This window comes from Sander lucioperca, chromosome 1, assembly GCF_008315115.2.
Source record: "Sander lucioperca isolate FBNREF2018 chromosome 1, SLUC_FBN_1.2, whole genome shotgun sequence".
Lineage (NCBI taxonomy): Eukaryota > Metazoa > Chordata > Actinopteri > Perciformes > Percidae > Sander > Sander lucioperca.
This window is the reverse complement of record NC_050173.1, coordinates 7,793,533-7,807,057: the sequence shown is the minus strand read 5'-3', so window position 1 is coordinate 7,807,057 and position 13,525 is coordinate 7,793,533. Positions and strand designations below refer to the sequence as shown.

The 13,525-nt window shown below is 38.6% G+C and overlaps 1 protein-coding gene and 1 long non-coding RNA gene across 2 annotated transcripts; one reads left to right on the top strand and one right to left on the bottom strand.

Annotated features, from left to right (window-relative positions):
- Positions 1–2,382: 2,382 nt before the first annotated feature.
- On the bottom strand, positions 2,383–10,726 carry fbxw5 (F-box and WD repeat domain containing 5). Its single transcript, XM_031277993.2, has 10 exons — positions 10,573–10,726; positions 8,570–8,765; positions 8,278–8,435; positions 7,470–7,653; positions 7,174–7,322; positions 6,732–7,055; positions 6,458–6,632; positions 6,174–6,321; positions 5,598–5,810; positions 2,383–4,602 (listed from the first exon to the last, which is right to left on the bottom strand). The coding sequence occupies exons 2-10, from the start codon at positions 8,754–8,756 to the stop codon at positions 4,317–4,319; spliced, it is 1,824 nt and encodes a 607-aa protein (XP_031133853.1). The 5' UTR covers positions 8,757–8,765; positions 10,573–10,726; the 3' UTR covers positions 2,383–4,316.
- A 907-nt stretch (positions 10,727–11,633) lies between these two features.
- Positions 11,634–13,273, top strand: LOC116035154. Its single transcript, XR_004101279.2, has 3 exons — positions 11,634–11,968; positions 12,297–12,386; positions 12,478–13,273. It is a non-coding gene; the product is annotated as an uncharacterized LOC116035154 (long non-coding RNA).
- The last annotated feature ends 252 nt before the right edge of the window (positions 13,274–13,525 follow it).

Sequence of the window (13,525 nt, the reverse complement as noted above, 5' to 3'; positions counted from 1 at the left end):
GAGATTGTAAATTGAAAATCCAAAACAATTCTCGTCTGTTGTATAGTTCATATATATTACCTCCTCTTTCTGGCACAGTCACCTTTTCAATGCCCATGAATCTAAAAGATGAGATGTCATATTTAAAATCATTAAAATGTACTGCTATGGGGTACTCTCTGTCGTTCCTTCTTATTGAACTCTTATGTTCACTAATACGTGGTTTTATCGTCATACCATACTTTGACTTTTTATCACTTTTTTGGACATACTATGCCATGACTTCTTTAATGACTCTTTTCGACATACTATACTACGACTTTGTATGACATTTTTTATACATACCAGACTATGATCTTAAAATAAATAAATTTAAACCATACAATGTTCTACATTTTGGCATTATTGAGCTTTTAAAGCCAATAATTCAGTTTAGCTTTTCAAAATAAAAACTTTAAATATTCCACATCTTTTTTACAGTAGTGGTGTTATTCAACTTTTCATTGAAATTCATACCAATTAAAACCATTCCCACTTTTCCAACTATTCTCACTAGCTTTTCAGCATTCACACGCATTTTCTAGTTTTAAGAGTGAAAACATGTTATTTTGTGATTTGAGTGAACGGACCTTTTAAAAAGTGCTAACCGTTGATTTTAACCATTGCATTACAACTATTTTGACTTTTCAGCTTTGAATTCAATTAGCAAGTTGTAATCACGTAGAACATGTTTTTAGAAAATGAACCCCGCCACCACTACCAACAACCAGATGATGACTCGATATAGAACTGTTGCAGTAAAATGACGGTGTTGCTGCTTTCAGTTACTCACTGAAGTATTTTCACTGTGTGTTAACCACAACCATAGCCACAGTTCATGTTAGATCTGTATGAATAAATGACAAAGGTCCCCTGTTGTGAGGCACAAGCTTGGTCTGGCACAGCGTTGTTAAAGGTCCCATATTGTAAAAAGTGAAATTTTCATGTCTTTCTTATTATAAAGCAGGTCAAGGTGCTATATAAATACTAATATAGTATCAAAAAGCTCCATCCACAAAGAAATGCACACAGCCCGTATTCAGAAACTGGGGCTTTAGACGAGCCGTCAGAACGTCTGCACAGTTGTGATGTCACAACTACACTATGTAGAGGTAGAAAGTGCCACTACAGTGCATTACAGTCATTCCTCAGCTGCATTGATGGTAGTAGACTTGTTGAGCACTGATGTGGAAGACCCAGAAATGCTGACCAATCAGAGCAGACTGGGCTTTTTCGGGAGGGGGGCGTAAAGAGACAGGCACCAAAACAGAGAATTTCAGACAATTGGGTGAATACAGATATATTCAGACATTAAACCATGTCAACATGTTCTAGCAGAAAACCAAAATATGAGTATGAACCTGAAAATATGAGACCTTTAAAGCAGACAGACCGGGGCCTATGGGGAAAGCCCTAGAGAGCTGTCAGTTTCTATCTAAACACTAAGGTCATTTTTCAACAGCTGAATTTCTTTACAAAAGCCCATTCTCTCCGGTGGGCTGGAAATTTTGATGACATAAGTGAATGATGAGTGTGCATGGTCTGTTGAAAATCTTATCCCATAAAAACATTTTTTTAAATTGGGATTTTGACAAAAATAAAATCTTCCTGCACTTTGGAAACTGATGGTGATTTTATATTTATAATTTATCTTATCCAAACAATTTATCAAGAAAATAATCTGCAGATTTATAGTATTGATAGTGAAAATAATCATTAGTTGCAGCAATAGAAAAATGAGAGTAGAACGGACGTTGAACTGTTGCTTGTTGTTGACTTAAATGTTGTTGATTTAAATGTCTTCTTATTTTATTTCTATGGCTGCAGCACTACTTTGGTTTATGACCAAATACAATCAGAACAACAGTAATGATATTCCCATCATCCTTAGCTGTACTTGGCTAAGCTAAGATGGGGAACATGGTAACCATTATACGTGCTAAGCATCAGCATGTTAGCATTGTCATTGGGGGCATGTTGTCATGCTAGTGTAACATTTAGCTCAAAGTACCACTGCGTTATATACAGCAAGCTGTTAGCTTAGCATGTTAGCATGGCTGTCAACAAGGAGTTTCAAAGTCGGACACTGTACCTTTAATAAGATCCATGCTTCATTGCAATGGAGAAAAAAATAATTTAAATTAGAGATAACTATTAATTGCCACAAATATCTACAATAGCGTTACTATCTAATGTGTTTTCTGTACGCAGCCAATCGTACCCTGTAATTTCCATGGTAACCTGTGTTGACCCTTTTATACCAATGCCAAACAGACCAAAAGTAACAAGAAAGCTTCAAAAATGGCCCAAGAACCAACATTTTCTAGTAGAATAAAATATTAATCTGACACGTTTCCAGACTTCTGGTATTTCAGGGCATGCGTTTTATTTTTAGGGGAGATGAAAATGACATTAGAAGACAGGAAACATAATTAACAAGATGGATATACAGTAAAAATAACAGATACCAAAGTTTTTAAAGGGAACCAAAGAGAAAGTTAATGACTTATTACACACATTTCAAAACATGGGAAATATTGTTCAATGTGTGGTAAGAATCTGCTGATGAAGTGACTAATTCCCACAGGTTTCTCTGAAAATGTGACATGCAAATGCAACCAGTTGACTTTGTCCAGGTAATGACACGACCCACAATCATAATTAAAGTTTTTTTCTAATTCATCACAACGTCCTTCAGCAGGGAATCTCCATTGAAACATATATATCTACCAGGTAAAGTACCTAAACCTTGCATTACTTTTTGTTTTGATTGTTTTATACTGGTCCTTCAGCAAGAGAACTAAAAGGACCTTGAAGGACTACAGACATGATGGGAAGTTAAGGGGTAACCCATGTACACACAAACATTTAGAAGCCGTTTTCCCCACTTTTTCTATAGATCTCAATGTCACTGTCCTTCTCGATGATATTCGTCTGCATGAACATTTTAAATCATTATGCATTAGTTATACTAAGGAAAATATATCCTGTTGTACTTTCAAGATGTACTACAAGCATATTTTATGTCTAAATTAAAGAATTGAGTGACATTTCTGTAACTTGAATTTTTTCTTTCAAAATTACAACTCAACGCCAATTTACTGAATGTATTTATTAAATGTCATCTCAAATTTGAAGTTGTGAAGTGAATTCAGAAGGGCTCTAGGTTACCCATATGCAGAGTCTGTATATCCAGGTACCCCACACTGAATGTAGGAATTTTAGACTTCAAGTGGGGTTCTGCTTGGAAACTAAACAAACCTTTTGTAACATGTAATAATTGGGAAACAAAATACATTTTTCAATTTAAAAAATGGCCAGGGGACATCAATTTCTGAGATTCATCTTAATGTGTCAGAGAGTCTTTTGATAAAACTAAAGGGTTACGTGTTGTGCTGAAAATGAAAAAGGGTGTTTAAATACATTTCTATATAATACAGGCCCAAATAACAATAAACTACACAACAATTTCATGCTTCCCCCTAACTGTTCATCAACAACTCTTCTTGATTAAATTACTCAATAATTCTACTTTGAATAGAATAGTGATGGATCATTTCTGGGGCACAAACAATGGGATGTGATGTAATTAAAAACCAAGGTAGACTGCAGTAAATGCAGCTAAATGTTTTCCCTTTTGGTTTTAAATGGTTTTATAATGATCTTAAAACAGGATTTCTAGGGTATTCATACTCAAGACATCAATTGGAAATACCCATTAATAAGAAAAGACAGTTCTGAAGTAATTCTCAGTTACAGCACTTTGCTTCTGATGAGCAGGACATAACAACCACGATCATAAGGTGCTGTCTCTGACATTTACATACATTTACACCTCAAGCGCAGGAGTCTTGACCTGTTCAGATGCAACGTTACAGATAAAAAAAAACAGACAAACACCATCTCTTGGGTAACACGTTTGGACGTCTGTCTTGTGCATTTAGGTGTCAGCGCTACACTATCTACCTGTGCGAACATTTCAAATCACTCCTGACAACAGCACAACAGTGTGTGTGGTGATTTCTGTCCTTTGCTGATACAACGGCGCTCTCTTGTGTCTAACCCTGAGTCACAACAAGTCCCGTCTCCTGTTAGCTGAAGACACCAAGCACTGCTGTGTGTCACAACACTGTGAGCTCAAGCAAAACCACTGACTGTAACCACACTGTACATATACATGGAGTGTTATATATATATATATATATATATATATATATATATATATATATATATATAGACACACCACAGAGGAAAAAGATCAAACTTTCCTTCCCACAGCAAGTGTTTTCCCTTCTGACTCAAGGGTTTCCATTCACACTGCTGGCAGATGTTGAGTTCTTGTTGCGTCCCAGCCAGGACGACAGGAGGCTGCGGGGCCTCAGCGGCCGGGAGGGGGCCTGCACCAGGCGAACCATGCGCGGTGAGCGCCACACTTTAATGGTAGAGTCATCGCTTGCCGACAGCAGCAGCTCCTGGTCAGCGGGGCTGAACGCCACTGAGTTCACCACGTCGTCATGTGCCAGACGTGCCAGACAGATGTTGTAGTGACGGTCCCAGATGTAGCCGTGCTTGTCCTCTGCTCCACTACGGGTAGGAGAGTGGAGAGATAAGTCAGCGAAGCCTTCAAAATGAAATGATTACAACATTGTTGATTGATTTTTGTTAGATCATTTTTTTGGGTGCTGTGGTATTTAAATATGTAAGCATATAATATAAATAATAAAGCATACAATGTTTCAAGTCTGTCCTAAAACAATACTTACACGTCCATATGCACATTTAGAGAGATAGTGGTTGGATAGTTGATCAATGGCTTGTGGCAGTTCTCCTGTCACTCATTAGCTTTGGAAATCACCCAAGACTCTCAAACACTATCACTCAGGCTAATAAACACCACCCACAAACACACAAATACACTTATATCTGTGGTGGATGAGTCTGGCTAACATAAAAGCTACATACAAGTGGATAATCTATATATTTTTCAGCAGAAACTCTTCAGAAATGTATTATGTAATGTATCAGTCAGTGTGGCCAGTGAGATAGTCATCCTACAGAGCAGAGTTACCTCACTGTCTGAAAGGAACATTTAATCTCCAACTTCTTCTTTTGCTACTAAATGAAACCTCAAATTTGGTATAGTAAGTGTATCTCTTACATCTTGTAAGTGCAGGTGCTTTCACTAATACATTCTGTAACCTTGAGTAAATTAATTACCCGAGCTGTTCCGGTGATGATGGCAGCTTCCGTCATTCATACAAGCTACGGGTTTACATTATTTTAAAACTGTGTAACCATTCACATGCAAATGCAAAAACAGCGAAAGATGCTAAAAATAACAGGCATCATATGTAAAAACAGGAGCACTGTGAGGCTTCTGTCCACACAATATGCCAGTATGAGAACACAGATGTTACTACGGTATGAGGTGTCAAATTGTGGTGACAAATTTACCGCCATTGCAGTATCACTTCTCTTATCATACATGACACCTTAATGCTAAAACGCAAGCAAATTAATGGTAAGGGCTGCATGTGTGAAAGCTGCATCTATTCTTGGAAAATGAGACGGTCTCCTACCTGGCAACAAAGTCTCTGCTGACGTCGAGGAAGATAAAGAAGCACTCATCGTTAGGCGTGAAGGCTCGGTGTGCGCGCAGGCTCCTTCTCTCCTCCCTCAAACTCTTCAGATCGATGACATGCAGGTCAATCTCCTCGGCAATGGGAGGAGGAGACATGGGGTCAGAGATTACACACCCGGCTGGCCAAGCCCGGCTATTCACATAAAGGTACCTTATGAATGAAAGGAAAGGAAGTACATTTAGGAGTCAATGGCAACGCAATCTGAAAAGTTGGTTATATGCTTTTTTAAAGACTTTTAAGGTTCTGAAACAGTAAAAACAGTTTGATACTAAACTACATGGCCAAAGGTATATGACATTAGATCCATATGTGATAGCTGAACATCTCATCGAAGACCATAGGCATTAATATGCTTCTCCACTCCTCTGGGAAGGCTTTCCACAAGATTTCAGATCCTTTGCTCCCATTCAGCCACTGCAGCATTCGGCCACTGATGTCGTCATTGCAGTATATGAGCCTATATAGCTTATTTTCTACATGAAAGCATACTGAATCTATACATTATTTACTTACCTGTGGTCTGGAGAAAGGCCCATACCAATGATGTGTCCATGGATATCAATAACATGGTCCAGGGAATCAAAAAACTCATATGAACTCCGCTCTTCCCCGAGTACTGGACCACAAGTGGTCATCTGGTCGGGCTTGATTAGCTTTATACCTGGAAAGGGACAAAGACTACCACATGAGATGTCTGACAGCATTGTGTGGAATTTTTCTTATACAAAGTTTCACAAATTTGTTATATTATATCAGCATGCTTAAGCTTTAAAGCCGCTGCTTTGAAGCCACCTTACCTATCTGGTGAGGAGAGTATGTAAGGCTGCCAGTTGTGAAGAGTAAGTAAGTTTTGTCCTCTCCCTCCCCGGGCTCAGAAGGCTCAATTAGGTCAGGGGCCTTTGTGTGGGCTCTGCCCATCATCTTAGCCACATGAGTCTCTATCGCCAACTCTGTGTGCCCTACTTTACGATTCTAACAGGAAGGAAGAGAAGTACAAAAGTGGGGGCCGAATGAAGAACAATATTGCTTCAAAAAACTGATCAAAATACCTGAGCTTTACATCTAGCTCACCTGTATAACGTGCTCCAGGCCTGAGATGGTGGGCTGAGGAAGGCGGCAAGTGCCGAGCATTGCTTCCCTCTGGCTCTCCTTGCCCCCCTCCTCTTCCTCATCTTCTTCGTCACTGCCCGAGGTTCCCAGGTCAAAAAGGAGGGGCTGGTGCTGCTGCTGCCCTTTCTGCCTTCGAGCCTGGGACTGAGCCTCATAGTCCAGCAGCAAGTCTGGGTTGTCATGACGACCACAGTGGGCCACCATCACTGTACGAATGGTGCTGGCATTGACGTTCTGGATCTTGAAAAGGCGCTTGACTACGTTGACATTCTCTGATTCAACATCCTGTCGGAGAAAAGAAGAGGAGGAAAGACATTGTGAAGGATTTTTTTTTATCTATAAGTGTTGACAGTTTTGACTGACATAAGTTCTAAGAAACTTTATCTGCTGCACTGGGTCTCACCTGGAAGGCTTTATTGAGCCAAAGCACAGAGCAGGACGTCATGTTGCCTATCCAGTGCAGGTTCCCAGAGATCAGGTGGGTCTCATTCAGCCAGCAGCCAAACACATCGTACGGCTTGTTCCTCACACGCGACAACAGCGTGTAATTTTCTGCAGTGTGTTAAGATGGAGAATGGGTTGGAAACACACACAAACTCTTAGTTGAGGAATGACTCCTACAACAAATGAAAACTAAAAATAATTTCAACAGGAAATGATGACACGTAATTGTTGTGGGATTTTTTTTCTGATTCCTACCCAGACTGATGACAGCGATTTCCCCAGAGGAGGAGTGGTGTGGGCCCAGGTAGACACCGGACACGAGCAGCAGGGTGTCATCAGCGTTGAACTGGGAGAACTGGGTGTAGCCCCAGTTAAACTGACGCATGCTGGAGCTGTGCACCATCGAGATATTACCATCTGGCCGCTCTGTGTCCCATAGCTGCACACAAGAAGCCAGACGTCAGGTTTGGAAAGAAGTGAGAGAATGATAAGGAGGACGACAGCTGATAGTGGTTACACATTTGTTTAGAATCAGAGAAGAAAATGATTTGAAAACTGCTGAACAATGAACAAAAAATACAAAGAATATTTGTTTAAATTGGTTCTGAAAATGTATGGGTTTACCCTAAAATGTCATAATCGAGCTTAGTGTCAGTAAGTTTTCACTTTTTCAGGTTTGGGTCTAAGGACTTGTTGCTTTGACAACAGTTCCAGATTAATTTTAAGCAGCTTCGAAGAACCAAAAATCCAAGAAGAACACAGGAAGTGCCAAAAATAATTATTAGTTTAACATTCATTTTGTGAGTTTCTAAATCAATTATTTAGACACACGTGTAACTGCAGTACAAGTGGCACTGTGTTTACAGGATGTTTTAACCTATTTTTAGGTTCACCTGTTGGAACTTGCTTTGGCCCTGAAATGTGTACTTTAAAGCAGTACTACCAGTAAACCAGAGAGGAGAAAAGCCCCACAGTTAGGTACGTAACACAATCACTTGTCACACTGGCAGAAAGTAAAAAAATAAGATCCGGAATGAGAGCTCACCAATCTTTGAATCCCTACCTTAACGGTGCAGTCTTTGGAGCAGGAGGAGAAGCGGTGACCCCTGTGAGAGAAAGCCAGGTGGAGGACTTGGTCAGTGTGTTCTCTCAGCGTCTGAACCTCCACACAGGGGATACAGTCAAATAGACGTCGGAACTCCCTGTACCATGACACAGCCGCTGCACAAAGGAAGATCAGGAGGGTTTTTTTTAAAAGCTGCAACCGGCCTAAATATCTATACACAATACTGTTATCAGTGTGTTTTATACCAAGTAAACCTTTGATTTCTTCTGTTAAACATACAATTATTTACCTGGGTGTCGGGGTACAGAGCGTGGTATGCGGTAGTAGTTGTAGAACAGCTCCCTCCAAAGGAACTCATCTCTGGAGACAGCCAGCCACTGTCTGCAGGTCAGACCGACTCTCAGCACGGCATCGTGGGGCAGACGCAGGAAGATCTCCAACACCAGGCTGTCTGGCAGAACTGGGCCACACTCCATCCTAACATCCTGTGTGTACACACACACACACACACACACACACACACACACACACACACACACACACAACACAGGTACGCCAGTGTGAAGTTATGTGAAAGCAAATTCAACCCCTAAACGTACAGTTTTCCCTTTTTGTTTCCCCTTAAGTAGCTTTAAGGTTGTTAAAATCATCTTATTACATCTTGTTCTGTATCAGCTTGTTACATTGAAGCTATGATGTGAAAAAGTCACACCATCTTTTATGTCTGCACCAGTCAATCAAATGGAACATTTCTAGATGTTTGTGCATCCTTTTATACACATTTACCCAAAACTCAGCCTGACGTATTTGATGTCTTCAAAACAACTTTGGGATTTCCACTAAAACATAAAATAAAGTTCTGTGGATTTAAACAAAACTTGACTGCATGTCATGAATTTGTAGAAACTGGCCAACTGATGTGCCACCATTAAAGAAGGCATCAAGACATTTTTACCACTGTATGAAATACATAATGTATGAATTTTTTCATTATCTATTGTTTAAAATCTAGTCAAGTACAGAGGTGGACACAAAGACTGCATGACCTGAACTCAAACCTGACTAAAGTAATTTAATACTTGACTCTGATACATTGAGAAGGCATCTAACTTACTGATTTTGCAAAAGCTTAAAATAAATTAATTAAAGCTGAACGTAACAATAATATTTCACTGGTGTGTTTATAATGTTTTCTTTTATTCCAGATGTTGAATTGGTACTGGAAAAACACATTAAATGTGTATTCCAGAGAGAAATACTGGGCTCAACTTTGAAAATATAAATCCCCTCCAGCAAGAAAAGGGTGGCAAACCCTCAAGGCTTAATTTCCCTTGTTTCGTAATATTTTATAAAGTGTATGAGAATTAGGGCTGCAATTGCTTCAATTAATCGACAACTCGTGCTTCTATAAACTGTCAAATAAATAGAGAAAATGCACATAGATTTTAGAAGAAAAAAAACTGAAATCAGTCATATTATTTTGCCCCCTGCATCCATAAATAACTTGAGGCCCCAACTTTCACTGGACTAATTTGAGCCTGACAGCTGAGTTACACTGGTGTGTGTTACAATGCAGAGACAGCACTGACAGGTCTCATGCTGTCAGAGCAGCAATCCTCATTATGTTTGGCGTGTCGGTGCATTTCTGTCAGAGCTGTCAAAGAAAGGGCAGTATAAAGGAGGAGTATGGTATATGTGCAAAAGCAGAGTCGCTGCTGGAACAGAGCCATGTTAGTCAGCGTGGCATTTTCTCATTTCCAAGCTAAAACAAGCGTATGACGTTAGCAATTCCATGCAAACTAAAATTCATAAAAAAATAACCAGTACCCTGATCTAACCTTGAGTAAAACAATGCAGCTATTCTTTTAACAACCGACCGCCGTGTGAAGATGACCTAACATGGACATCTTTGTCGCTGTGCGTAAAAGTCATCACAAGTTACTGTGTTTACACTGAAAGCAGACTGTATAGCCTTTCTACTGACCTGCGAAAAATTAACTAGCTAAATATCTGATAGCTATTAGTAGACGCGTGTGTGTGTGTGTGTGTGTGTGTGTGTGTGTGTGTGTGTGTTTTAAGCAAAATCAGTCACGAGCTTAATTTAAAGCTATGCTAGCCAGAAACGTCTATCGAGCTAACGTTAAGCTAGCTGTTAGCTCACATTTGTTTTCAACTCTTAGCCACGACAATTATTTCCGACAACAAGCGGTTACTTTTATAAACGAATGTTTTCGTTGCAGGAGTTAATCAGCTTGGCTCAGTACAAAGTTGTCGACATAAACTGTGACCCACCTGCTGGATCAAAGTATGTTGGAGAGAAAATCAAACTAGCGCTGAAGGCTAGCCACAGAAAAATGACAACAATCCTGCAGCAGCGGTGAATGGACAGGACTCTACTAACAGATAACAGTATCATCGTTCCAGCAAGGCCAACTCAATCTATTCAGCATTTAATTAAATCATCTCTTGGTAATAGCCAGAAGAGCTTTCGTCATTATTAGCCATCTTTTCTTTACTTTTCATTTCCTTTATTGAAGGGTGCAGATCATCCTATATTCAAAAACAACATTGTCAAAGTTATATATATAAAGCTTTATTGCAGACACAGGTCCATATAACACATAATACAGTATACATAGTATAAAAAGGAGATACAAAAACACATAAAAAATTGCATATTAACCTATAGGATACACAATAATACATAAAAATTGCATATGAGCCTATAGGATATAAAGGCTATTGCACCAATGTCGTCTTAACCTAGAAGTGTATCTATAACAGCTTTTCAGAGGGCTGACTAGAGCTTCAATTATGTGGTTCTCTGACTAGGTTATATTAGATTGTATTGTAGCACAGAGAGAAACGCCAGTCAATGCTATATTGCACCCATTAAATAATGTATTAAATATGTTTAATTTTATTAAACATACACAAATACCACGATGATGATGATGATGATGATGATGATGATGATGATGATGACTGAAAAGTAATTCTTGTAAAAAACCTTTACTTATTTGTTAAATTATGAAAGAAATGATAAGACTTCCTTTACTTTATTTGTTACAACCTCATTTCTACTCCCAGCTTTGAGTTGAGTTGAAGGTTGCAAATTGAGAAGAAGAAGCTGAGATTTTAATGTGTGCATGAAAATGATGCAATCATTTTGTTACTATTTTTATCTTATATAATGAAATATACTGACAAATATACATCCAAGTCTTGGCACCTTGATTGCAGCTGTTGTTATTACAAAGAAATCCTCATGATGGACATATGAGTATTTAGTTTTTATTTATTCATACACATTGTATGAAATGATCCCTTATCATAAATGTATACACTGTTCTTATCTTAATTAGGCTACTGTCTGTCGCAATATCTCATTTTGTTCTACAGTTTGATGTCTTTGAAGTAAACATGCAATGGGAACCATAAGGAAAAAGACACATAACAGTTATAATATAAATATACGTCCTGTACCTGTGTGGTGGCCCTCAGTTCACTGACCAGTGGATCAGCCAGTGGAGTACTAGAGTCTCTGTAACTGAAGAAACGCTGTGTCATTGTCTTGCAGTGTCAGTGCACACACATCATTACACCGACCACATGGGAACAGATGACATCAAGACTAACTTGTAAAGAAGAAATTAAAGTGGAACTATGTTGTGACTGCTATTCTCTGGTAAGTATTTAAACTTTCTGATATACATTTATAGCATTTTTTTAAACAGACAATTTTGTAGCAAACATGTTTTATTAACTAGATGTTATTGTGATGAATGACATGTTTGCTCCCAAGCCTTATTCTTTTCACTGTGGGGATAAACACATTTTAATAAAGTAAAGACTTATAACATGAAATGCATGGTAGGATTGGGTGTAAAATGGAGGTGTAAACCTGATAGGGGTGGGATCAGGTTACCTGCCACAACATTATCTCAGGCGCAGTGAGGCTTATACTAAACAGATAAAAGAGGAATTCATGTCTGTTTCACATTGTCTTCCTTCAGTTCTGTGCAATGCCGCTGAGTGGATAGCTTCTTGCTGTGGCTCCTCAAAGAAGGACAGGGTAGCAGCAGGATGACAAAACCAGCGTAAAGGTGCTCCTTGCTTGGGTGAAATGGTATCATTTTGGCTTAATGATCTATGTAGATCTGATGGCTAAACTGTCTTGTTTTCCTCACTCTGCAGGGCAGAAAGTGTGGACAGTCTCTAGGGATGAAACAACATTCAGTCAAAATCCTCCCTAATTCCTCTGGACAGAAGAGATGCCCACATTTCTCCTCCACCTTATTTATCTCTGAAGTGTATTCACTTGCAGCACATTGATCTGTGTTGCTCTGTACTTGTTATAATGATGACTTGTCCGAAAACTCCTTGTTGGGAAGTTGGATGATGTTTGACAGCAGACAAGTGCTGCAGTAGCTCAGAAGTGGCTTACATCTACTGTATGTACAAATCATTTATATGGTAGAAATACAGTGTGGTACAGCAAATTAATCAAATTAAATACATTGTTGTTAAGATCAAGTAACTATCTGTCATTAAAGTGTCCTTACCCTGTTTCTCCAGGAGAGGCCCACTTTTCTCTAATGAGACTCACTTTTTTGTGATTATCTGGCGCCATCATGTGGAAGACAAAATAACTGAAATTACCTGTTGACTGAAGAAAGACAGAACACTGGTTTAGTTGTCATTAAGATGAAACAATGTTAAATAATTAAGATATGAAATGAGAATATTTCAAAGTTTTTAATGACTATCTTAACATTAAGGAACTTTTCATTACTAAAGATGGTCAGCATTCACAACTTAGTGCACATAAAGTATAAAATAAAAAAACATTTTCAATAATACCACCTCTTTGACATACATAAAATACTATCAGTTTTGTTATCTACCAACTATTTATAGCTACTTGTATGTGCATTAAAGTGTTTTAATAAACATAGAATAGAATACAATAGAACTTTAATGTCCACAAAGGTGGAAAATTGTCTTCGGGCAGTTCATTAAAACATCAAAATAAACACACACACACACACACACACACACACACACACACACACACACCAACCACATAACAACCACACTGACAGTATGAACACTCCAAGTAATAAAATACCCATCATTTCAAAAAAGCATTTTATGAAGCAAAATATTACCGTTGTCTCTAAGAATTGAGCAGCCAACTGCTTATATAGTTAGGAGTACAGTGATTTAAAATGTATTATATTAT